The sequence below is a fragment of the Malurus melanocephalus genome, unplaced genomic scaffold (assembly GCF_030028575.1).
Source record: "Malurus melanocephalus ecotype Western Australia unplaced genomic scaffold, MMel_1.1 scaffold_914, whole genome shotgun sequence".
Classification (NCBI taxonomy): Eukaryota; Metazoa; Chordata; class Aves; order Passeriformes; family Maluridae; genus Malurus; species Malurus melanocephalus.
Window position 1 is genome coordinate 98,534 of NW_026624146.1, and position 26,918 is coordinate 125,451.

General features: G+C 40.6%; 2 protein-coding genes across 2 annotated transcripts in view; both read right to left on the reverse strand.

Moving 5' to 3' along the window:
- The window catches only part of POLQ (DNA polymerase theta), a 52,401-nt gene extending 37,635 nt beyond the window's left edge, over positions 1-14,766 (reverse strand). Inside the window, exons 1-6 of the mRNA XM_057386101.1 lie at positions 14,571-14,766; positions 10,574-10,756; positions 9,672-9,802; positions 8,153-8,309; positions 3,652-3,760; positions 1,470-1,689 (exon numbers count right to left, since the gene is read on the reverse strand). Coding sequence (XP_057242084.1) covers positions 1,470-1,689; positions 3,652-3,760; positions 8,153-8,309; positions 9,672-9,802; positions 10,574-10,756; positions 14,571-14,766 — 996 coding nt within the window. The remainder of the gene's footprint in view (positions 1-1,469; positions 1,690-3,651; positions 3,761-8,152; positions 8,310-9,671; positions 9,803-10,573; positions 10,757-14,570) is intronic.
- Positions 14,767-16,230: 1,464 nt separating this feature from the next.
- METTL16 (methyltransferase 16, RNA N6-adenosine) lies at positions 16,231-26,103 on the reverse strand. Its single transcript, XM_057386102.1, has 9 exons — positions 25,926-26,103; positions 25,357-25,556; positions 22,903-23,043; positions 21,781-21,896; positions 20,897-21,039; positions 19,574-19,643; positions 18,566-18,655; positions 17,496-17,669; positions 16,231-17,407 (listed from the first exon to the last, which is right to left on the reverse strand). Exons 1-9 carry the CDS (start codon positions 26,051-26,053, stop codon positions 16,811-16,813), a joined length of 1,659 nt encoding a protein of 552 aa, XP_057242085.1. The 5' UTR covers positions 26,054-26,103; the 3' UTR covers positions 16,231-16,810.
- Between the last annotated feature and the right edge of the window lie 815 nt (positions 26,104-26,918).

Sequence of the window (26,918 nt, forward strand, 5' to 3'; positions counted from 1 at the left end):
AGTAACTAGGGAAGATTTGTTGACTTGGATATCTGAACTAAAAGCATGAGATGTAGCAGYCTAAGCATCCCCAATAAGATGCACTCAACAAGCACTGCTGACCAAAGACTGTGAGTGTTCAGAGCACAGTGGGAGGCTTTTAGAGATACTTATATAGATGTTAATGCAAAACCCTGCTGTTTACAGCTTGCTTTTTTTAGTTTTAAGATCCTAAGAGAGTCCCTGCTACTGATCTGTTTTGTTTGGCTATGCCAGATTATCTTGCAGCAAGCAGGCCAAAGGAGGAAGAGAAATATGTAGGCGCACAGCAAGAAATAAAAAGAACTAAAATGCAAATGAAAACGGGAGCAATGGCAAGAACTTCTCCACAAGGATTCAGCTAAATTCAGCCAAGGTGGTGAGGTCATCAAGTTCCCTTTTATTGATCCAATTTGAGGCACGGAAGTCTGAAGATCCAATGCTAGATTTCAAGCCCAGGATCACCCCATCTTATAAAATAAGCCAAATCCCTGAAACTGTTGAGTCATAAGCCTAGTTTAGTTCTTTTGCTTAATTTAGCAACTATCTCAAAAAATATCCAAATGCAACATCACCTTTTCAATACGACCACACAAAAGCCAGCTACCAAATGCTCTAGTTGCTCTGCCACCATGCTACTGACAAGAGAATGTCTGTACACAGCAAGAACTGAGAGCAAAACATTCCAAAATACTGTTGGCATTCAGCCCATATTGTCCAGCTACTACACTAGTATTACACAGAACAGTTGAAAAAACTGGAGAGAGAATTCACCCTTCAAAGGCTCCACAGAAAAGGACCCAACAAGTAGGGAGCTCAAGTTTCCCATTTTTATGCATTTGGTTCTATGAAATTGCTGCAGTATGTTACCCCTAACTTTCCATACACTTTTCAAGTGTGCAAAAGGACTAAATACTGAAAACAGATTCAAAGAATCAGGATGGGCATCTGCTTTCTAATCACCGTCAAAATCAGATCATTTAGCAGTTTAACATAAGCAGGTTCAATACCAGTTTTTTAATGCAAATACTTTTTTCCCAATTATGAATGCAAATTCCTTGCCCTAAGCAGGAAATACTTACCTGCATTTATGAAAGTGAAGCAGATTCCMAGGCACAAGAGTGAATGATGGGTAAGGAAAGAATCAAACTCTTTATACCTGTCAAGTGCTCAGAAAAAACATAACTGCAAAGTCAACTTTGTCTTCAAGTCAGATTCAAGAATCTTCAAGACCTTCATGAGTGTGTGTATTTTGGGGATTTTTTGCTTAAGTCAGTGGAAGACAAAAATACCAATTTTGCTCTCAATTAGAGCATGAATTTATGAAGTAAACAATGAGGTTRGGAATGTAATCTATTTAAAAATAAATAAAAAACATAGCAGGAGTTCTCTTTTTAACTTCAGCACCATGAAAGGCGTTACCCCAAAGCCACTGCTCAGAGTTTTGTTACCTTCAGTTGCAGCTTGGGCTGGAATTCTCGCACTAAATTCATGGAGGAGTCATATATTTTGCTGCCAATTTTCACCCACTCCTTGAGGGGCACAGGACGAAAATGTGTGCAGTACAGCTCTGCATCTAACCAGGAGGCCAGGAGCCCCAGGTTAGGGAGGGTAGCACTCATTCCTATTATCTGTATCCCATCAAAACTGGGACCGATCCTCTTCGCATGCCTGGAAGTGGTTAAAAAAAATGAAAGTTAGTGACAACATAGGCTACTGCTCTGGAAAATGGAATTCAAAAAAACTAGTTTGATCTACTTCCTTCCAGACTCTCAAGTGGAAAGTCAGTTTTTTCAACTTCCTGACAAGGAAAAAAGCCATATTCTACTCTTTGAAAACACAGTTACACACTGATAACAAGATAATTCAACTTATAATCATTTTGAACCTAAACCTTAAACATCTTTATGTAGCCAACAGCTATAAATTGACTGCATATTTGGAGAGACTGAAAACAAATGCATAGATCAACTAGTTCCTTGCCACTAACAAAAACATGAAAATAAAGGAATGGCTCAGTCTCCACTGCAAACTTTCTAAGCTTAAATGCCTTAATTAAAACAGTTCTATTTGTTTTCATTTCAGGACAAATAGTACTAGACTAATGTCCTCCCAGAGCTGGGAACCAAAGCCCYAAGTACAGCAAAGAAGCAAGAAGCTTCAGTTCTTGAAACACTGAACAGCAACTTCCATTAAAGGCAATGAGAAGTAATGGACTCCTAAAAAACCTGAAAACACAAACTGTTAACTTAGATACTCAAATGCAGATTTTAATTCAGGCTTTTRCAGCCACATAATAGAGGGTTTTTTATGCTTCTAAGCTTGTGTTTGAAAACTCCTCATTTGCATTGCACTGAGACACAAATYGAGACTTTAAAAAATAAAAATGTCTGACAAATCAAAGTGAGCTCAGAAATAACCTGAATCTTCTTAGAAGATCCTGATAATCCTGGCAAAAACAAGGCAGAGAAAACAAGATTAYCCAGAAGCTATAGTATAAAAAGCCAGTTACTGATGAGACAGAAATAAGGAAGATGGGGAGAGGGAGACTCTGTTATCCAAGCTCTTTAAATATTTGCAGTACAGCTTCACCATCAAGATTGTAGATTTTTGCCCCTAGAGGAACTAGGAACCTTTTCCTCTCTAAAGCAACTTTTGACCTCCAAGGATTAAAAAAGTTCCAGCTCCTGACACACTATTTGATTGGGGAGGAGAAAAATCTGCTGCAGAATTTTGGCTGAGTCTGGAAAAGCCTCGTGGAGAAGCGTGGACACCCACACAGGCAATGGCCATCTGAGAACATTCTCTTGGTGTGAAGACACAGCTTGTACTTCAGTGGGACAGGCACTGATCATTCTGATAACTGGCCAGACTGGACAATGTTTAAAGACTTTATATAATCTCATGAAATAGCAGGAAAAGAAACCTAAACACAGACTTAGAAAGACATTGGAGAGAAAATGTGGTCTTCAGCTCCAGGAATCTCAAGTGGATTCCAAAAAAATAGCAGCCACTTCCTTCATGTCARTAAGTGGTACAGGGTATCAATGTCACCTTGACCCTGACAGAGAAATGGAGAATCTGTGCCCTAGCATGAAGGCTGAAAGGCTGTGTCTTCCCAGGAACATTCTGTGATGCACTGGAACCTTTTTCCCCTGGCAAGTGTTTTCTCCTTCCTGCATCTTCAGTGCAAGAGAGTAAAGCAGGGAGTGGGCCTGCACCAGTGCTGCAGCAACAAACCAATATTCAGTGGGATAATTACCCCATTCCATGAAACACTAAAAAATTAAGCAGGGCAAATCTGCTAGCAAAACTGTTTTTAAAAAAATCCAAATATTAAAAAAAAAATAAATAAATAGGCTAAAGAAGTAAATGAAAACGTCAGCCTTATTTCTTTTTCTGAGAGAATAAATCCCATGATAGCACACAAATTGAAAACCATGAGAAAAAGAGGGTTTAACTATCATGGCAGGCTCCTGAGAAGTGGTATGATGAGATCTTAAGAAACAAAATAGTCTGGGTMATCACTCTCATAAAAACCTTGGAGCTAACCCAAATTTCCATTCACACAGAGAACAAGTATTTAGACATCAATTATTTACCATTAAAAGACAAACATGTCAGTCTACTCACCTTTTTGCTACTTTCTCTGTAACATATCTAACTTTGGTCAGGAGGAGTTCCAGCAGATATCCTCGATGAGAGTCTCCCAGCATGTGCAACTCATCCACAACCACCACTCCTGATAAAGAAAAGCACTCAGGTCATATCTGACAAATCTCCAAACTAAGAACAAATAGCCCTGATCCTTTCACACTCCACATGATGAACTGCAATTTATATTCACAAACCCAGCTGTGTTTACCAACACCACTATGGCTTCCTTCTGTCACTGAGAGAGACAAATTATGACCAATGTCATGACATTTCACACCACAACTTCACACACACACACACACACAATAAATAAATAGCTTGTTAGTCTAGCAACCCAAAAAAACAGTATTGCAGCATCTATACAGTAAAGCTCCTTGTAAGTAATAATCCCCAGCTTCAGAGTATCTGTAAAGGAAAAAGCCAGCACCTAAATGAGCTACTCAAAAGCTTGGTTGACATCATTGTCTTAGTTTAAAACATCGTTTTTTACTAATACAGTGATGTCAGAAAAAAAAAAAAAAAACAAGAGCAGATGTAATTATACTGGCAGAGTCTGCTTCCTATGATATTGTAAAAAAAAAAAAAAAAAAACAAGAGCAGATGTAATTATACTGGCAGAGTCTGCTTCCTATGATATTGTTCTTCATTAATCAAACCTGAATGAGCTCTACTATTTAGCTTTGGCTTTCTAATGAAAAAAAAAAATCCTTATGTGACAGCTTTGTTGCCCTCCTACCTCCTGCAAATGACTTTTTAATCTATTAACCACCYCCATCATATTTTTAAGGTGTGTAGAAATATCTAAAAGAATAAAGTCTAAAAAGGCTTCAGCTGGAGACAACAGACCAGACTAAGATCTTCTTCCCTAAGGAGAAAACACAGAGGCACTACAAGTCAAGCACCCAGTGCCTGCACACAACCGAGCAGCACTATATACCCTTTCTGTCCAGCTGACTGGGTACCAGGGATATGGAGTAGGATAAAGGAAGGTTAAAAAAAAAAACCAGGGCACAGAGGACACCACGCTTCATTAGTTCTGCTGCTGTGGAWTTTTTTTCCTCTTTGGTGCAGCTATGTAATATCTTTCTGTTAYGGCTAAAATAGCAGGAGCTTAAGGGCAAATGTGACCTTATATTATCTGTTTCAATGCTATTTTTCCTTCTCTTTTTTTTTCTCTCCTTCCTACATATGTTCCTTCTATCTCCGTCTGTTTTCTCCCTCCTTCTCTTTCAAGCCACTGAAGTTAGAGAAGAGTGCTGCACTGCTTCATCAGCCTCTTTTACAAACTCCCACCCATCCAGCTCCTCTGTCTTCCTGTACTTCCYCCATTCTGTGCTTTCTTGTAAAAATTGGCAATTCATTGGTCACCAAATAAATATTTATTCAGCTACCAGAAAAAGCTTCTTCCTGCTTCACCATACAACAATCTGTCGGAATTCTTCCAGCAGCTGAGACAGGGCAGTTTAATCAGATATAATCAGATATCAACCCAAGTRAAATCCATGCAAGTCACCTTAGCAGTCTGTGTGCCAAGCAGCAGCACATTCTGCTTGCTGAGATGAAGCACAGCACACTAGTGGTACCTACAGGCCAAAGCACAATCTCGCTGGTTTTTGCAAGGGCAAAAACMCTTTTATACCTTTTTTATACCTTCTGCTTCTACTCAGCTATAACACAAACTCAAGCAGGGGTTAAATCTGTGAKCTGCACTGCCCTGGCACTCTGCAGGCTGCTGAGATCTGACTGTCACTCGTGCACAACTGCTCTCCCCTATGCAGGCACTACTCAGAACACACCCACTGCAATAACACACCAGGAGCAAAGAAACAACCAGTACTATTCACTGAGCTATCCTCATCTTAAAATGGAATTGCACCCAAGGAAGATTCAGGCCCCAGCAGGCAATGGCATTTTCCTTTCAACAAGTTCAGGAATGCAAGTGGGGCTGGAACTTCATCATACTACACAGGTACCAAAAATGAGGCTGGACTCAGTCTGCTGTTCCTGTTTTTTATTTCTGTTTGCAAATTCTCCCTAGAAGAAAGCTGAAAAAAACCTACTAAAAAGTACCTGAGAGCTACYAGACATGTTTACTGTAGAATAACTAGGTTGTTTTAATGCCCCACCCTGTTTAAAACTAAAAAGTTCTAACTGACAAGCAGGGAGGACTTGATTTCTTTTTAATATAATAAAACCAGTAACATTTTAATTCAAGTTTAAATTAAGAAACAAGTATCACAACAGCACTTTACTAATCCATTCCCAGCTAACACACTGAGAAAACAGCAGATTCTTCTCTAATCATTTTCCTAAAAATTTCTTTAGCATCAGTGTCAAAAAGCTGAACAAGAGGACTATCAGCTCCTGTGTACCTGGATGTTCTAATTTGACACATTGCATAATAATTAGCAACACAACATTGCTTTTAACTTCTTCATACTGGATTTGAGCTTCTCTCAACAATTTCCAAAGGCAATGTGAGCTATCAGCATGGGGTTGACATCAACAAAAGGAACAGCTCAGGCTTGAGATGGAATCCAGCCAGAATTGCAGTCATCTCCCAACAACTCATCTCAAAAGATAAAACACTCTTGTTACAAACTCGTCTAAATTTAGCATTAATTAGAAGACAAGGTACAATCTTGAGTTTCAGACAAGCTTGCTTTGGGTGACAGCTAAACTGGCATTTTYAGTTCATACCTATATTTTACAGMATTTATGAAAATYTATCTCCAAACAGAAAATCTGTCCRTWTCTTACATAAAGACATCTTTTTAAAATCAAATTTAATTTAAACATTAATGTCAAAGAAGCATAAAAAAAAAATTTACCCTGATTTCAGTTATATAGCCATATTGGGGCACAAGTGAATGGAAGTTTGCATTAGAGGTGTTTTGAAATGGTAAAAAAACACCATGATGCGTTATTGGTGTTGAGAAMACATGTTCAAACTCAAATCTTGTAGTCATTTGTCTGATTATACTTCAATGACTGTTCACAAGTACATTCATCTTAGAAAGCACCACAGCTTTTAAAAAATCCAACTCATGTAGGGATGAAATGGAGGTCCCAGCCAGAGGGATTTGTGCATCTCTAGCTTCTGAAAGATGATATCATTAAACAGTAAATTTTAATATACTGAATATGCTTCCAAAGCACACAAACCAACCATCAAAATGGTCATCCTGACCCCACTGTCCTGCCTTGTCTGCTGGCAGTACAACTTGTATGGTGTGGTGATGTAGGATCAAACTAACCCTAGCTTAAATGAGAAGAAAGCCCCTAAACCAAGTAGCCAGAAGTTGAAATAAATAACTGCTTTTGTTGCAAGTGAAAGGATGAAGATATACATTCAAGAATTGAGCTGGACTGCATGAGCCTCCATTTGAATGAGCTCAAAATGCTGCACAACAGTCACCCACTCATCTTCCAGCCCACTGGCAGTCTCTAAAGCATTCATGGTGATTCAGCCCCTATAGATCCAGGTGTGAAAGTGTTATCTCATGATCTCACACTCTGAAAAAAAACCTGTGAGGTTTTATTTCCTGCTTTCTCTCTAAAAAACTCTTCTGGTACAGAATGCAGCAGAGTATTGCGATGCAGCAGTTTCAAAGGTGGAGGTCTCAGAGAAGTTTGATCCTCATCTATTTTTGCAATTTTTATATTCTTAAAATAGCAACCAGCAATCTTATAGGACAGAGTGAAGATGGGAAGGATTACTGCATAAAATATAACTGGGTATAGCTTTATTGAGCAGAGAAAAAAGAGAACAAACTTCTGACTGGACTAGGAAAGCATGTCTCTCTCCAAGGGTGCATGGAAACATTGGGCTTCTTCAGGTTTTATCTCATCCCAAATACTTAATGAACAGTTCCATTATCTAGTGGTCATCAGAGCCACAGTGACCCAGAAGGCAATGTCACAAGGACAGAGGGTTTTTGAGCAAACAAGACAGAAATGAATGTCCCAGCCCTCTTGTTCACCATGCCTACCCAGAGGAGCATTATGTATYCATTCTGCTYATCTRGATCCAGATGAGCACAGAATGTAATTCCTTCTTTTCCTCAAGTTAAATGAAGATCATAGATTCCACAATCTCTGTCTAAAGCAAACAAACATAATACCTTCCTGAACTCAAACATCTCTCAGAACTTTAATTCAGTCTTATTAATTAGGAAACATTTCCTAGCTATGGGAATCATTGTTAATTGCAGTTTCCCCTCCATGTCAGACAAACTAAAGCCTGCAGCTTCTACCTACTCATCCCAGTTCCTGAGCAACATGGAAYAGTAGGACTATTCCTCCTAAATCCAAATCAGAGGTGCTCTGGAAGAAGAAAATTGCTTCATATTTCTATGTGGTATGKCTGTCACATACAGAACCGAGAAAATAGGAAGTATCCCATGATTTCACATATGTAAAATCCCATGATTTCAGAATATGTAATCCCCACAATARTCAAGCCTCAATATTTTACCCAGTGAGTCCATTTTGTTTTCTTCTATGAGCCTATTGATTAGTCCATTGGCTTTCTCAATGGTGCAGACAGCAACATCCAGAGCAGAGAAACGTCCAGCAGGAGCCATGCTTCCCATGTAGCCTTCAACTCTCACATCCACCTCCTGAAACAAGGCCTGTTTTCCAAGGATACAGAACATCATGCCAAGGTTACAACTTCAAAATCAGAATCACATAAAAGCCTGCATTCTACAGCTACTATTTCTAGTATTTCTAATGCCAACTGAGCAGATTAAAGTCGTATCTCAGCCAGTTACTGACTTYTCTTTTTTCCACTGTCATTTTTTATTTCCAAAGCAGAACCCATAGAGTACATGTGGCAAGACAGTGTACACAACTGAGTAAAAGATGAGGACAACTGTTTTGTATAAAAAGATTTAATATTAGAAATATTAGGGAACACACAGTGTAACAGTTTATAGTATCAGGGGCTTATTCAAAAAGACACCTTCCTCCTGAGAAATCCTGGGCAAAAGCCAAACATGGAACTCCAAACATGACGATGACACATCTCACACTGAAAGCCAAGAAACAACAGCTTCTCTTCCAGGTCTCCCTACTGCAGTGCCAAAGCTCTGACAAATCCCACACAGCTTTAAGATATAAATATTTGAACTTCACAGGTAGGACACTTTTTGAGGTCAAGAATGTGCAGCTATGGCCAAACCCCATGCCAGGAGTAGTGGAACAGAGCATTGATAATCCTCTATCTTTTCAAGATTAAACAAAAACATGTCTCCATTTGCAAGCACTACAAAATAGCTTTTGAACTCAGTTTGTAGGATTTCCTAGCAATTTGCAAAGTTAAAATACCAYCTCAGCTGATGAACAGCCAAAATGTCTTAAATGCCAGAAACTATAACAAAAATMCCTGCTGGGTTTGTATTTGGTTTTAGTCATTGTTGTTACCTAATGGCAACAATGTTTGATATGAAAGTCTTCCTAGAAAAAAATATTTATGTTTTAAAAGGGGTGCTCCCACTGTAATTTTATTTTTTAAATAGCTCAGTGAGGGTTGAGGAAGCCAAGACATAACCATATTCTGGCAGGAAAAAAGAAATTTAGTAAAGTCAAAGTGAAATCAAAGACACAAAATTGTGGTGGAATACCCCAAGGAAAGCTAAGGTTTTTTTTATCCATTATATCTTCCCTTTGTACTTCCTCTGATACAATCTCTCATTAGAAACKTCCTTTAAAGTTTGTATATCATAAAATCTATGAATAAATGCAAGTTATTAAACAATGCTACTAAACAATGTTTTAATCAACTTCATACAATTTTTCCAAGTTTACCTTTTTGGCTAAAATTTTAATTTGTTTTTATCTTCAACATAAAGGAAATTTTAAATTATCTACAACTTCTTTTTGAAAAAACTCAGCAAATTTTTTCCCTAAAATCCATGCCCTTGTATTTCTGCTTTAAAAATGTGACCCAACAGCTACAACCCATAAATTTACTCTCCTTGAATACTACTTACCTGCAGGTAACATTTTTTTTCCTTGGCCACAGAGACAAAGGGAAGGATGAGAAGGGCTTTTTTACCAGTCTCCAGGACCCGCTTCAAAATAAGCAATTCTGCAACAAGAGTCTTTCCAGCACTGGTGGGAGCTTGGAAAAAAGAAAAAAGGGAGGGGGTTTAATTAATTTTTAAAGTTTAAAAAATAAATCCAAAAACAAGCATCACAAATCTTGCATACAAAGCTGTTACTGGAGAACTTAGGGTGAGACTCTGCAGGTGATGTCTCACCCACAAATACATTTGCAGTCAATCCTATGATTGAAGATCAGCTAAGAGCCCTAAGACTGAAAATCAGCTGCCTCTCCTCTAAGTTCTTTGTCTTTTCAGTGCCACTCTAGAACTTTCTTCCCATGAAGGGTAGACAACCAATTGTCATTTCCCACAGGCTTTGAGTCCACCAGTCCTTCTTCTTCTGTACTACTTTCCCTTCTGCACACACACCCCACACACAATATGTGATGAGAAACAATAAATGAAGTGGAAAGAACAGATAGTAAATAATATTCTCAGAAATATTTGTATCCATCACTGCTATGAATCAATTAACTAAATGTTAACATTCAGTTCCAAGTTGACAGTCTGTAATAAGAAAGAGCCATCATTATCTGACTCCTAAGTATCAGTTTCTAAAGGAACTTTATTAAGAAAATGGGGGAAAAAGTCTCTCTTCACACCTGGAAAGGAGACCATTAAGTCAGGTATGAGGTACAGCAGTGGGACAGATCTTAATAGGATGTCCCCAGAAGWAAAAGGACCTTGACCTTGTTATCTATCAAATCAAAATCCTTCAGCACCAGTATGTCCTTGYAAAGGGCACTGGAAAAGTTAGGGGKGACTGGTTTTGTCAGAGGTTTGCATACCTGAGTAAACTAGGTTCTTCCCTTCCAGAACTTTCCCAAGCATTAGGCATTCTGCTTGCCATTCAAACATCTGCACTACTCCCAGACTGTGGTATTTCTTCAGAACTGCTTTGGGAAGACCCCAGCTTGCAAGGAGCAACTTGTCTGCTTGRTCTTCAGGAACATTTACCTGCTGATACTGCCCTGTGGGAGGAGAAAATTTAAAAAAAAACATTTAAAAGTCAAGTATTATCCTTAAATCTGAGGTCACTTAGGTTATACACCTAAATGTCAAATTTCTCWACAAACTCCTGTATTACAAGAAAAGGCAATATCTGCCCTGTATTTTTCAATATTTCATGACAGTTCACCATTCTTGGATAGCTCATCATTCTTATCTTCTGACATCTTTTCTTCAATTTTTCCTCCTATAAGGTTTTCCACATTCTATTAATTCCTTCACCAAGCCCTTGCCCTAGTATTTATTTTTGAGACAGAGCAGCCATTACGAAATACACCCTCAAACAAAGCTTCAGCACTGATTTATATAACAGTATTACAAGGTATTTGTTACCTCATCCTTCCCCACACCATGTCTCTTTTAAATTACTGCTACTGAGATTTCAGTAATCCTCACTGATTACAGAACTGTCCAGTCTTTTTTCTTGTTTTACAGATGAATGAAAACCACAACGTAAACCAAACAAGCAGCTCGAGCTACTCTGTACAGTGTGTCACATTTCAGTTTATTAACACTGATTAGTATCTTCACAAAACTGYCAGTTCCTCTAGCTTAATTAAGCTCCTTGATAATTATTTCTTGTCTTGGTAACCCTAAACAACTTTRTGCTGACTACAGGCATTGCCTCCTCCCTCTCCTTCTCCTCCTTTTTTCCAAATCATTAAGAAAACTCAAGCTTTTTGTCCCTTTCAGGTTTCTGATCCACTGTAATGCCTTCTCTCTCACCCATAAATATATAGTGCCTGTAACAGCATTTTGTAAAAGACCTTGTCAAATTGAGATGAAAACAAAGTAATTGTGTGTACTGACTCTACTGCAACAGTTCTTCTACTGGTACATTCAAAAAATTCTAAAAGAAATTTCCCACAATTGCTGACAGCACAAGGGCAATACCAGCCTGCATAGGCAGCCAGCATTTTTTCCCCTCAACACACTAAAAATTTCAACTTCTGCCTTGAGATGAACCCCACCTTAGGCTGTCACTGATGTGTGATCAGTCTCCTCTACACAAATATATTAAAAAATTTTAATACATAGCTTAGCTCTGAAAGGTTTGTTTCATTTTGTATAAACAAAGTACCATAAAATACTAAACAAAAAATTAAGCACCATGAGGAGAGAACAGAAATATACTACAAAGCAGAAGAGGATTTCCAAAGGGAATTCAGAGGAAACCAGAATTGTGTGTCCTAAACTATGACTGTGGTGGCTTGACTGTGGCTGGACATCAGGTGCCACCAAAGCCCCCCAAAGTCATTCCCCTCCTCAGCTGGACAGAAATACAATGAAAGGCTCATGGTGAAAAAGTGGACAGGGAAAGACCACCCACCAATTACCATCACAGGCAAAACACTTCACTTAGGGAAAATTATTTTATTACTAATCAAAAGAGAGTACGATAATGAGAAATAAAACAAAACACCTACCCTCTACTCCTCCCTTCTTCCAGGCTCAACTGTATTCTCTATTTTCTCTACCTCCTTCCCCCCCCAGCAGCACAGGGGGACAGGGAATGGGGGTTGCAGTCCATTCATCACACGTTGTCTCTGCTGCTCCTCACACTTTTCCCCTGCTCCAGCGTGGGGTCCCTCCAATGAGAGACAGCCCCCCATGAACTTCTCCAACGTGAGTCCCAGTTCTTCACAAACTGCTCCATTGTGGATCCCCCATGGGGTCATAAGTCCTGTCAGTAAACCTCCAGTGTGGGCTTCTTGCTCCTTGGGGCCACAGGTCCTGTCAGGACCCTGCCCCAGTGTGGGATTCCCATGGGGTCACAGCTCCCTTCAGGCATCCACCCACTCCAGCACGGGGTTCTCCACAGGCTGCAGATGGATCTCTGTTCCATCATGGACCTCCATGGGCTGCAGGTGGATGAGAGCCTGTCTCACCATGGTCTTCATCCACTGCAGGCAAATCTCTGCTCCAGGACCTAAAGTACCTCCTCCCACTCCTTCTTCACTGACCTTGGTGTCTGCAGTTTCCGTCACATATTCTCACTCCTCCAGCTGCAGCTGCCATTGCTATTTTTTCCCTTTCTCAAACACATTATCCCAGGGGTGCTACTGCCATTGCTGATAACCTTGGCTGGTGGCAGGTCCCTCTTGGATCTGGCTGGCATCAGCTTCTCACACAGGGGAAGCTTCTGGCAGCTTCTCACAGAACCCACTATTATGGTCCCTCCTTGCCATGTAAATCAAATGTAGTGACTAATATGGCAGAATTAGGTTTCAGAAACATAAAAAACCCTATTGTGATGGGACCTCAAGCTTTTCCCCTAGCGTTAAAACCAACAAATTTAATGTAAAAGATGGAATGAGTAAAGAATTATGTGATTCTGTTAGAACTGAACACGTGTTCGGAAACTTGTGGCTTAGAGACCTTAAGGATCTCCCTACAGAAGTGAACCTCTGATACTAAACTTTTTTCACCTACTAAAAATTGCTAAGAAACAGTCAAAATTAGGAAGATACATATTGTTGGTTAAAAGAATTGTGTCTTAGATTCTCTGAATGAAAACCATTCCAGAGTGTGGGGCCTGTTGAACACAAGAGTGCTGCTTACTGAATTGTCTTTGAGGAGTTGAATGGAAATGTGTACATTGCCTTGCTGTGCTCCATTTGCAGAAATTGAAAAAATTGTATCTTGCAGAACATAGTGAGATGTGACATGACTGCARAGGAGACTGACAGATGTAAATGCTTTAAAAAGCGACAGAAAAATCACAAAAGAGATGAAACTGCAAGATGCTGTATAAACATCTTGATTTTAGATGTTGTATACAATCTCGATGCTCCGTACATTTTGATTTCTCTATTGATTCAAAAGCACAATAAGCTGGTAAAATGCATGTATAGCATCTAGAATCATCACTTAAAGTACTTGTCTGGCAGCAGGACCACTTGATATAACACCTTGCCATAAGATGATTATACAAAATCYTGTATACTGCATAKAGAAATACATCGTGTRTACTTCTTCAGTATTCTTGAATCAATTTAACAACGYAGGTAAACAAACCTTGCCTGGTATACCAAAGAGAACGGCCTATACCGATAACACCTTGCCATAAGATGATTATACAAAATCCTGTGTACTGCATATAGAAATACATCGTGTATACTTCTTCAGTATTCTTGAATCAATTTAACAACGTAGGTAAACAAACCTTGCCTGGTATACCAAAGAGAACGGCCTATACCGATAACACCTTGCCATAAGATGATTATACAAAATCTTGTATACTGCATATAGAAATACATCGTGTGTACTTCTTCAGTATTCTTGGATCAATTTAATAAACACAAAGAGAACGGCCTATACCGATTGTTGTATTATGGCAGCACCTAGAGGCCAAGCCAAGAAYAAGGCCCACTGTTACACGACACACAGAATGCCCCCTCTCACAAGTGTGCACAGAATACACATTTTCCTCTTTTCCTCCTCAACTACCCAATGGACAGTGCAGGAAAATCCTTCCATCACCACCCTGCCAACAAAAGCGCGTATTTCGGCTGCAGGCGCTGCCCCTGAGGGGGAGAGGAAGGGGCGCCGCTCCYGAGGCCGAGGCCCCGCGCCCACACGGGAGAGGCTCTGAGGGACCCCGGCCCCTTCCAGCGGCTCCCCGGTGCCCCCTGGGGCAGCCCCGATCGCCCTCGCCCAGCACGTCCCGCACCGAGGGGAAGGAAGGCGGGGAAGGGAGAGAAGGAGAACGGGAGAGAAGGAGAACGGGAGAGAAGGAGAACGGGAGAGAAAGGCTGCGCTCTCCCGCGCCGGTACCTGGCGAGCCGCTGCCGCGCAGGGAAAGGTCGAGGCCGGGCGGGGGGCTGAGCACAGCGCGGCGGGGAGCGGCCGGGCCGGGCGGCACAGCCCGTTCCGCCCTGAGGGAGCTGCCGCGGCCGAGCCCTGAGGCTGAGGCTGAGGCGGCGCTGCTCGGGGTGAGGGCGAGACCGCCGCCATCTTCCCGCCGCGCCATTCAAACGCAGCTCCGCCCCGGCCGGCGGGAGGAGGCACGGAGGGAGCCGGGAAGGGGGGAACCGGGGATGGGGCACGGAGGGAGCGGAGAGCCGGGAAGGGGCACGGAGGGAGCGGGGAGCCGGGAGGGGGGAACCGGGGATGGGGCACAGCGGGAGCGGAGAGCCGGGAAGGGGCACGGCGGGCACGGCGGGAGCGGGGAACCGAGGATGGGACACGGCCGGGAGCGGGGAACCGGGAACCAGGAGGGGACACGGCGGGGAGCGGGGAGCCGGGGACGGGGCACGGCGGGAGCGGGCACGGGCACGGCCGGGAGGGGGGAGCGGAGAGCCGGGCACGGCCGAGAGCGGAGCACGGCCGGGAACGGGCAAGGGGGCACGGCGGGAGCGGGTAACCGGGAGCCGGGAGCGAGCGTTCCCTCAGCGAACCGGGCACCCCGGGACGTGCAGCCAGCACCGAGCACGGCTCGTCTTTGTACAAATATCAGCCCGTGATGACCAGATCGGAGCGTGCCGTGCTCGTGCTGTACCGGTCAAAGGATGAGGTAATTAATGAAGGAAGGCAGCGGGGGCTGCTTCAATAAAACAAGGCTTACCTTACAGAGCTGAAGTGACAAACACGGCGGGGCACAAAGGATAAACAACCTCCTTTGCTGTTTTTAATTGCTCTGACGCCAAAATTGCTGTTACGGATTCTGATAGGATTGGTTTTACCTCTCCTTAGCAACATAAGTATCGGTTCTGTGAAAATTCTGTAATACGCGAGAAATGCATGTCTTTGTCCATCATCCACATTAGTGCTAAGAGCATTATATAAAAAAATAAGGCTTTTCTAACTTGCTTTCAGTTTCAACTGAAGAAAACATACTGATCTTTCCAGAAATATCGACAGCAAAGGCTGAACACTGAAAGCAGTTCCAGGAGCAGGAARTGTTACTTCCTTCTGACCACCACTGCTTTATTTTGGGTAGTGCACACATACACATAACTCTCTCAGAAAAAAAGCCTCCACGTTTGGTACCTCTCTTCAAAAAAATAGATCATAACTTGGGAGGCTGATTTCATGAGAAGCAGGAGCAGTGCTCATAATTTCAAACACATCCTCGCCCCTCTCTTCTCACAGGAACATTTGGAAAGCAGCCAGTGATAAACAAGACTAGGGTGTGGAAACAACTGTCTTCATTCCAGATGTCTTCCTTTGCAAAATTTAAAGCTTCTGTACCCATCTTAGTCCTGCAGAAGGAATTTCTGGCYCTCAAAGAAGAGCATGTGTTCTTCCTGTCATTAAAGCAAGCTCTTAAGAGTAAATGGAAACAAAATTCTCTAAGAATACTGCTGTAATTTCAGACAATTATGTCTGAGTAAGGGTAAGGGATGGTCACCATATTTTAATCCTCTTGAAAACAAGCAGCTCAAAAAGCTTCTTTTGTTCAGGTTTACAAAATCAGATGCTAACAGTAGGTCCCCTTCTGTGTTTCAAAGCCCAAGCACAAGACAAATACAACACACACTTTTTTTTCCTAAAGCAACTGTTTTAATGAATTGACACTTGGAGAAYGTATCCTTTCTGCTACTCTGTCAACCAAAGTTGAATACATTAAAGGGAAGATACTGAAATCCTCTTCTGAAGACTCCCCATTGCAGAAAACAATTCCCACTGCAGACTAACCGTTTCCTGTATTAGTACTGAAGAAAATAACTCAGGAAAGATTTCTATTTAGTAACAATATATAATTCTATTGTGCCAGAAAAAGACCACAACAAGCACTGCTGATAKTTGAAATGCTCACAGCAGACATGTTTCTCTTCAGCATGTAGTTTTACAACTGCAGTATGAAATCTATTACTTCCCCATCATTTCATTTCCACCTTACATCTTTSAAAAAGCTATTTAAAATATTAAAGGAGACATCTATCTTCCTTCTACTCTTCTTTTTTTTTTGTTAAGGGGGAAAAACTAGGCTTTGCTATCTGAAATTTTTAATTCATTAAAAATAGTTTACAAAMTTTGAGGACAGACCTACTTTACCAAAATAGGAAGATGGGCTAACTAGCAACAAGTCGAAGAATCTGGTTCCKTAAGTATGTGCACAGCTGGTTCATCAAGTCTCTGTTCTGTCCTTCAACCCAGTGCATTTCTACCACTACATCATCTCCTTCTTTCTTCACATTCATTAAACACTTGAAGAGAAAMCCCCTTTGTTCCTTTTCCMCTGTCAGATTGCTAGCTTGCWCTGCAGGGCAAGGTTYCTCCTTCACATCAMCAGACYCTTTGCCAAGGGATGTTTCTCCCTGCTTTGCTTCCATCTCCTCTTCCTTCACAGGATCACTGTGTTCTTTGGCAGCAGATTCCTCTGGTAGCTCTTCAGCTGCCATCATCTGGACACCCTCATCAGGTGCCACAAACCCCATTTCAGAGTCTTCAGTCTTGGGGTTTTCACAGTCCGAGTTGTTGCTCACACTCTTCTGGCTGTTCTTTTCCTCCTCCATTGCTTGCAGAGTATCTTCAGAAGCTCGAGGAAGTTCTCGTAATTGCCTTATTCTCTCTCGTTTCTTTCTCCTCAAATGAATCCAGGAGTTTTCAATGGCAGTCACAAAGAGGCTAATTTCATCTTTTCCACAAGGAACACGTTTATGCTGAACCTATTTAAGAAAACAGCACAATTTCATACAATCAGAGTTATGCTTTCAATTAGGACATTGTTTTAACAGCTAATACTTCATACTGTACCTTCAGATCAGARAGAATCTTCTCTACCCAGGCTCTAACAACAGCAATAGCTTCTAAAGCATCCCAGCCCATAGCTGAAGCTTTGATGGATAACTCTTTGACTGTAGAAGCCAACACCATGAATGTAATGGGTTTTCGTGGTTTTTCTAATTTTCTTCTTTTAGAGGGAGGTGACTGGAAAAAGAAAGAAAGGAAAAAAAATTACACGGTTATGGAGTATTAGTGGGGTGACTTTTGTACTCTGAAGACTGTGATTCCATAAGACACGAGGATTAAGAGTGTAACATCAGTCTCTAGGCAATCATTCACATGGCCTGTGTTCCACTTCACCCCCAGSAGTTTTAGAGTCAAACCAGCTAACAGGATCATGCACTTTATGCTCTCCTGATGGACAGAGGGACTTTATCTGCAGCTATTAGGCAAAAAGCTTCATTGGTTCCTTCAAACTATTAGCTCTCCATGAGCTGGGAAAGTKTGACTGCTCTTGGGAATAAAGGTCAACTGCCACTATCCACATTTTGATCCAAGTGCACATGGTTTACGCGCATCTTCTGTAAGATTGGTTGTTTATACCTATATTCAAATATACAAACATCCAGATCCAAAAAAGCAACTGTCTCACATTTAAGGTGAACAAGCTCCACTTACATTCATGTAGGCAAGTCTGAGTTAGATGTGGTCATACCTATTTGGTAACAGAATCCACATGTTAAATTAAAACTGAGTTCTCAGAGGGAAGCCTAAATTCAAATMCAGCCCCCAACTTAGTGTATTTTTATTACTACTAAGCTGCTATTTGAGGTATGTAATAAATGATCTTTATTTGCACTTATAAACACGCAGTAAGTTCCTACAATAACTTCCTTTTCCACCCTAAATATGTGTCACTCATGAATCACATGTAACAGACTGGCAGCCATCTAAGAAATTCCACTGTCCATMCAGCCCAGCATATCCAATATTCCAGTCTGAAGAAGGGCAGTTTGTATCACAGTAGTTACAGCTCAATAGCCCCTTCCTCAAGTAAGAGGCACAGAAAATCACAAGCAAACCAAAATTAAGCTACTTACAGGTACTTGTACATCATCATARAAACTCCAGGCCAGTGCCCATCTCATGGTACGTCCCTGACAGAATTCAGTATGAGTAACTTTAGGAACCTACGCAAAGAAGCAATACCAGATATTATTGCAGATTAGTAAACAACACTGCACACATTTTCAAGCAAAGCATATTTTCTCATTACACRAATGGAGATTCTTTCTGACATGGCTCAGAGGTATCAGGGCCTTCTCTTACTTCTTTCACTTTACCAAAACTGAGATGCAACAGTTCAAGGACAGAGAAGAAAATCAGATACTCAAAATTTTGTGTCTAGCTCAGCATCTGCTTTTGGTAGCTCATCTTTATTTCACCAGGCATTCTCTTTCCTTCCACTATACACAAGGACTGATCTCACAATTATTTTCTTTGTATGGAAATTAGAGAAGACTATGCTTTCCCCAGAAAGCCATCAAAAAGTCCTTTGCACAGCCCTCTTCAATGAGAATAGTAGCACAAGGTTCAATTTTACTTGGTGACAGAATTGAACACAAACAAACCATCCTGCCACTTAAATCTTACTAAAAGTTACTATTTCTTACCAACCAAATTCTGAGATTTCACGTGAGCTAAGAGGAAAGAAAGCTAGATGGGGTGAGGGACGGGTTTGCTGTTGTTTTGTTGCTCTTTTTTGGTTTTGGAAGGTTTTGAGGGGGTGGGGTTTTTTGTTTTTTTTTTTKTTGTTTTTACTACAGCCTTGCTAAGGCTATTTTTAAGCAGAAACCCTGCATCTTCTAGAATGGATGAAAACATCCTTCAAAATATGATAAAAACAAAAATTTGGATAAAATATTTATCTGTCAATTTTGAATCTACAACAGCTGAACCTCAATTGCTTCCCTAACAAGGAATTGCAGTTCCTTCTTGTAATAAAAACTCAGTGAAATAATTCAACAATAATTCCCCATATGCATTGAAGCATAATAYATATTGTATAAAACATATGCAAGATATTTATGGACTTTATACCAACTCACCCCCTGGATTCGAAGTTCTTCTTTCAGTGGTGCTAAACTGCATTTCTTCCCCAACATGCAACTATACCATCTGCAAAAAAACACATTTAAAAGTGTTTTACAAATAGAGATCAACTGAAATTGGCTACTACCAGTAAGAACTTATTGGATCAGAAAGCTGCAAGAACAACAGATTTAAAATCACAYTTGAATAGAGTGATTAGGACATAATGTAACAAAATTCAGTACAAAGACAGACTGGACAGGAAAACCTTTCCGAGCCTTTAGGAAATACATTGAGACTATATTGAAACAGCACCTTAACAACCAAAATTCTTGTTTCAAAGAGTGACTTCAGTTATGTAAAAGATGTTACACCTTACAAGAATCTTTCAATTTCTCCACTTTCTTGGACGATGAATCAGAATAAAAAGGAGTAACCAACACTGGAATGTAACTATGCCCAAAAGCAGGCATACTGACTATCACTTGTGCTCACTCATATCTTATCCAGGTTTCCATCAYATAACCTACATTTCATGAGGAGAAACAATTAGGCAAAAAAAAAAAAAAAATAAAAAAGCAAGTTATTTTCCCACTTCTGGWGAAGCTTATCCTTTCACCCAGCTCCACATCATCAGTTATCTCCAAACATGACTTTAGATGAAGCTCTGTTCATCATGGAATTATTATTCAAGCTCTACAACCCCAACTTCCATTATTTTTTGATGACTGCATAAAAAATGCTTATTAATATAATATACTGAAGTACAAAAATTAGAATTCCCAGTTATCAAAGGACAGTTTCATCCAACAGCAGGGAAAGCCTGAAAGTCAGAAAACTGAAGATGTGCCATCTGTTTATGTTGTTCAAAAGAAGGCCTTGCTATATTTTTTTATTGTAGCTTATGTTCACCCAAGACAGTATTCAGTACCACAGTGTCCCWTAGCAGGCAAAGCTGCAAGTTATCAAAATTGAGCCAGGAAAAGATAAGAATTTTTAGGCAACCAACAGATAACTAAAAAGTGGCATAAAACCTCTTCCATCCCAAAAGCTCTTAACAAAAGTTAAGAATGRACCCTGACCTGTCTTTATAAGGTACATGTGCTAACTGTGCTGCAAGCTTCAAGTGACACTTGTACAGGCTTTTTTTGCCTTCTGCCTTTAAATATCTCCAGCAATAAGTTCTAAATGTGGCTCAGGAACAACTTGACATGTAAACATTATCAAGCAGATATCACTGGACCATACCTACTAAAAATAACATTTTTGTATTACTTCTACCAAAGATGAAGATAAAAGGTGTTAGTTTGGTTTTTTTTTTAACTGTAACAAACACTTACCGTAACCTCTTTTTAAGTTGGAGACTATCATGAATAATCCTTTTGACAAATTCTAGTTCTCCTCCCTCAGCCATGATTTCTGTGATCCCTCCTGTATTTACAGAACTGGGAGGGGGACGCCGYGGATTTCGAGAATTAACTCCCTGAATTAAAAAACAAACATTTGATGTGAACATTTAATAAAATGTTTTGCTGCTTTGTACACTGCTTCCCATCTCAGTCTTCAGTGAGTAGCAAGTGCCACCASCTCTATTTATCCTCCCCCCATCAGAACCATGGATAACAGACAAAGATGCATTCAAAATAAGCAACTGAGTGAATTCCCTACAGTCTCAAACCTAGGTAACCTACTTGTCMTGCATCAGGATCCTGCTGATATGAAATATGTGGTTCCAATACATCTAAGACATGCKAAGTGCATCTATGCAATTACAATCTATACTATTTAATTAAATCTTAAATCTTTTTTCTGCTACCATATGTTACATATTTCAGACTAGATTCAGTGGGTATCACAAGACCTGTATGATACTGTCTACTTCACATAGGAAACAAAGAAAATAAAGCAAAATTCCAGGAACAAATTCCTCTCTACCACTGTTACACAGCAGGCACCTGATTTCAGATTTACTAGGTGTCTACTTTCCAAACTGAGTTTCTAAGAGCTTGTRAAAGAATGCTACAGCTCATCCTCCACTTTAGGAAGGGTAACAGTTAAGTTTTCCAAGGTCCTTTAGGGGCTAGGGGTTGAGGAGGGAGAAGACTTAAATGCTATTTCAGGATGATTTGGAATTTTCAACTCAGCCTTCCCCAAGTCAAGAGGTTAAATTGTTGCTACCCTCCCACTGATTGTTGAACTATAAGCAACCTGGAGTTTAACTTACTTTTGCTTCCAACTGGTTGGCAAAAAAGGGGGGGTTGCACATGCAGAAATCATAAATTATYTCAGATTCTTCTTTCAGTGCATCCATTAGAAGAGTCTTCTGTGGTACCTTAACCACTATTGGAAAAAGTGAATTTGGTCAGAAAGGAACTTCATGTTTTATTTAACATGCTATTTACATTATACATTGTATAAAACCTGCACTTTCTAAACTGCTTTCTACTACAGAGATGTAACAAATATCACCATGATTATAAAGATTTCAGGTTAAGGATTAGCATACCATCAGCCTGTATATTTATGCACAGCAGCAGAACCACATGAATCTGTTTAAAACAGCAGGGACTTTCTGAGCAATACCAAGTTCTCCAATACAACCACAAATGTGCTTTAAGCCCTTACAACTACAGGCTCTTTAGCTTCACATCAGGCCTGTTCCTTTGCCAGCTGCTTTTCCACTATAGCAAAACACCACCACACCACTAAAAATCCTGTGATGGCAGTAATAACATAAAACTTTCAGTGTTCTCTRTATCACGTTCTGGATCTTCAACACTGATATGGATGACAGACAAGACATGTTGTCCAAAAGGATGCTTCCTAAAGTTTTCATTTCAGAGCTGAAAAATGAAGCTGCTTTTTAGTGCACTGAGGTCCTACAGAAATTTTTCCAAGCTCATACTCAGACCAAGTCTGGCATACTGCTGCTGCTACCACAGGCAGGGTCAGGACTTCATTCAAGAAGTGAGAAGTAACAACTCTCTGTACAAGATCCTTTGCAAAAGTGTCACACAGTTACCCAGGGGGAGCACTCCAGGTCTCCTACCAGCACAAACACTAAGAAATACATCATTAACAGACAAGGAATACAGAGATAAAAACACCCCAGGGTGAAGTTTAACTTTCAGATTTTCATTAGGAAGAATATTTCTCTATTCACACATCCTATCCCAGACAAGGCAGCTTTTTGGCTTAAGCATATACAAACCTTAGTAAATATTCTGCTCCAGTAAAAACAATTGAGAATGTGTTTGTGCAAGGAATACACATTCTAATATTGCCACTGAACATGGCAAAAATGTCACAATATTTGTGTGCTACTAAATAGTTTATTAGATCATACCTTTTATAAGATCAGACAAGTTATTTTGTTCCACATTCTTCTTGGCATAATTGAAGCACATGTCATCCACTTCTGTGGCAAGGAAATACCAGCCATTCAAAGTTGCTCCAAGTAATGGGTATATACAAGATGCTCCTGTTCCTGCAGAGGTGAAAATCCATGAAAAAGGCAAAATAAGTCTCTCATGTTATACACACTGAGGCTGTTAATGATGTATTTAWTACACCAAAGAGAAATAACTTCAAGAAAATGCTGATTACGGATCATCTACTACTCAATTCTGTAATTAACTTTATTTTCATAATTTGAAAAATAGCATTGTCAAATATGCACTTTAAGTAAAATTAAGAATGTAATCATCTGTAATAATTTTCTAGCAAACTATCAACTTCATTTTAAGATTTTTCTTTTGTGTGACAGTGGTCAGTATATATAAAGAAAGACAAATGCATTCTAGTTTTACTAAAACAAAAACCCTACCACAAATAAATTTCTCTTCTCCATTTTACAATTATCACAAATAATTTACTTTGACACATACAGCAAACACAAAAGAAATTCTGTTCCACCAAACTGTCTTTCTCTAATGTCTAAAACTATAAAAAAAACCTAAGTGTCAATTAAGATATCCAAAAAGACAGATAAAAACTTGGAAAAAAAAGAGAGGGATGCCAGCACAAAATAATTATAGCATATGTAGGTAATCAAACTATCAGTGACAACCAAATTTAGGATTAAAGGGAATGGATACAGGAAAAGGGAAAGATATCCCACCACCACAAAACTCRAGTTTAAATGTATATTGAGAATCTGTTATACTGACTTATTGACACATCAATTACTCCATCTGTCAGTACACAACATGAAGGGGTTATTTCCAGCATTTCTGTAACACCCCTCTTAGATGACTTACTGCTTTTCCAAAGCTGGAACATCACTGCTCATGTAAAMTCAAACTGAAGATTTTACAGTATGTGGAGGACTTAGAGGATCTGTCTCTTCTACCCAGCCACCTACCATGATGAAGTTCATAGAAATTATTTTCAGAAATGAAAACTAATATCAAACACATAGAAGCTGGCTAAGAAATTTAAAAGTTAYTGAGGAAAGCAGCTGTGGGGACACCATGTGATGATACAAACCTGGCATCCAGCACAACTCCAGCTAAAAATACAAGTCAGAAGATTTCAGGAGAACAAAAAATTCCATAACAAAAAGTCATGATAGCAATTGCCAAGAAAACAGGATTGTAAAAGCTGGCACAGAAAAAGAGATTACTGAACCTTATCTTTGAGGAGGTCAGTAACTTCAAAGTTTTAATGTYAAGCATTAAAACAGGTTAGAAAGGAAATTCCAGCTTCTAATTTCATTATGAGTTTTCTTCAGCACAAAGCAGTCTTTGAAATCAAGCTTTCAAAACTGTAAAGGAAGATTCTCCTGACAAAATAAAAGATGTGAACTACATTCAATTGTACTTTCACTCGTGCCTTTTAAATAATTGATAAAGAATAAACGAAGATTTGGAAGCCAAATGCCAATTTTWTTATCTTTGTGTGGAAGCTCCTACAGGGTTTGGTTTTTTTATTTCTAATGAAAACCAAATCAGGGTTATCAATGTACATCTTATAAATTCACATCTCTATTGTTTACATTAATCTGCTACTCAATCTAGATATTGTCCTGATATTACCTAATAATCCAGACTGGTACAGAACAACTATACTAGACAGTATCATCCATCTGCTGACACTTAGTCCAGCTTAAAAGACATTTTGTTTTCAACAAGAAACAGGAAATYTTTGACCATCTACAAACAAAATACAGCTTAGCCAGCATGTGCCCTGGTTCCTAATTAAGCCTCTTTTACAATTCAGCTTGTGAATATAACTACGTTGAAAGAAATTTTAAAAAATATCTAAGTTTGAAAAGGACAGTCAAATACACCCGCAACAACAGAAAAAAATATTAAGTAAAAAAATGTTATTAAGATCATTTAAATGTTATTAATAACATTAATAAATGTTATTAGTTTATTCACTAAAGAATATTGCAATGCAACTCAAAAACTCTCTGGCGCAGACATCCAAAAGCAAAATTAATAAATTAGCAACACAACATAATTCACCAGTTAGAACACTAAGAAGTAGCACTTTTTTAAAATCCTTTTCGAATTACATTTTTGCCTGCATCTCTAGCAGCATCACTTTTGTGTACCACACAAAGCTGCACTCCAGCGAGCTCAATGTCCTGAAAAGTTTAAAAATTGCCTGCCACGGCTGTTCTTGTTTTTGTGCAAAGAAATTGTGCCCATCCAGAAGGCAAAAAAAACACCTGTGGCGCTCAAGTCAGATCTTTTTGTCAAACTTCACGTTCGTCTGTGGATGTGCAACAAATTGTATCCGCTGCTGTCGCTGATGGAAAACATGGAATTAAACATTTAGCTTTGTCACGTACCTATGTCAATGCCTCGTCTCAGGGTTTGCTTCTCAGCATCCTGGTGCCCGATGAGATCTTCCACCCAGTGGATGTAGTTCAGCCTCAAGGGGACGGTAGGAATCAGCCTTTCCACGGGGATGTCGATGGTCAGCCCGAAATCCTCCTTCAGSAGGGTGCACGTCAGAGCCCTCACCGCCTCGGGATCCTTGAAATTCAGGCTGAAAGGGACAAGCAGAGCTTTTACAGGCGCCCAAGGGGGGAAACACAGGGGCAAGTGATCTAAAAATGATCTGAGCAAGACTCTGCAACTTATATAATTTTAGGTTGTGAAGTAGGTATGTTTATTGCAGCGCTGGGTGAGCGGGAGGTACCCCTGAAAGCCGCACACACCGCAGCACAGGTATTGCTTGGTATATATCAGGTTACATGTTACACATTCACTGAGTTTTGCAATTTGCCTATATATATTCATGACTTATCTTTGCTTTGTATTATAATGAGTTTAAAYAAGCAGTTTCTAACAAGTTACCCTGTAACTTCTAACTTCCCTGCATCACACCCACCCAGCGCATCTGCCCCGGCCGTACCTCACCCTGCCCGTGAGGGTGGTCTGCACGTGCTGCTGGAACTCGGGGTATTTGCCGGCCAGGTAGGCGAAGTCGGGCGGCTTGTCCTTGTAGCGGTTGCGGGCGTGCATGGATTTGTTGAGGGCCATGGCGGGCGGGGATGTGGCGGGATGTGCTGGGATGTGCCGGGAGCGGTATCGGGATCACACCCGCACCCCGGGCCCGCTCCCGCTGCCGTTTCCTCACCCGTTCCCTCACCCGCTGCCGCTGCCGCTCCCGGCGCGCACCGCGGCCCGCGGGCCGTACCAACGAGCGGCGGCCGGCGGGGGGGAACGGCCGGGCGCCGCCGTGAGGGAGGGAGGTGCCGCCGTGACGGAGGTGCCGCTGCTGAGGGGGAGAAGCGACTGCTGTGTTCTCATAGAATCGTGGAATGTCGAAATGATCTTAAAGATTATCTTTAGGATCCCTTGCAGGGGTTCCTCCCGCTGGACCAGGTTGCTCAAAGGCCTGGCCTTGAACGTTGCCGGGGTTGCAGCATCCACAGCATCCATTCTCCCTGGGCAGCCTGTGCCAGTGCCCTCACAGTAAAGAATTCCTTCCTAATGTCAATCTAAAATCTTCCTTCTGTCAATTTACTTCTTGTCAGATCACTACAGAGACCAAAAGTCCCATCCACAGCATCCAGTCTCCCTGGGCAGCCCGTGCCAGTGCCCTCACAGCAAAGAATTCTTTCCTAATATCAATCCAAAATCGTCCCTCTGTCGATTTACTTCTTGTCCGATCACTACAGAGACCAAGAGTGCCATCCACAGCATCCAGTCTCTCTGGGCAGCCTGTGCCAGAGCCCTCACAGTAAAGAATTCCTTACTAATATCAATCCAAAATCTTCCCTCTGTCAATTTACTTCTTGTCCCATCACTACAGAGACCAAAAGTCCCATCCACAGCATCCAGTCTCCCTAGGCAGCCTGTGCCAGCGTCCTCACAGTAAAGAATTCCTTCCTAATATCAATCC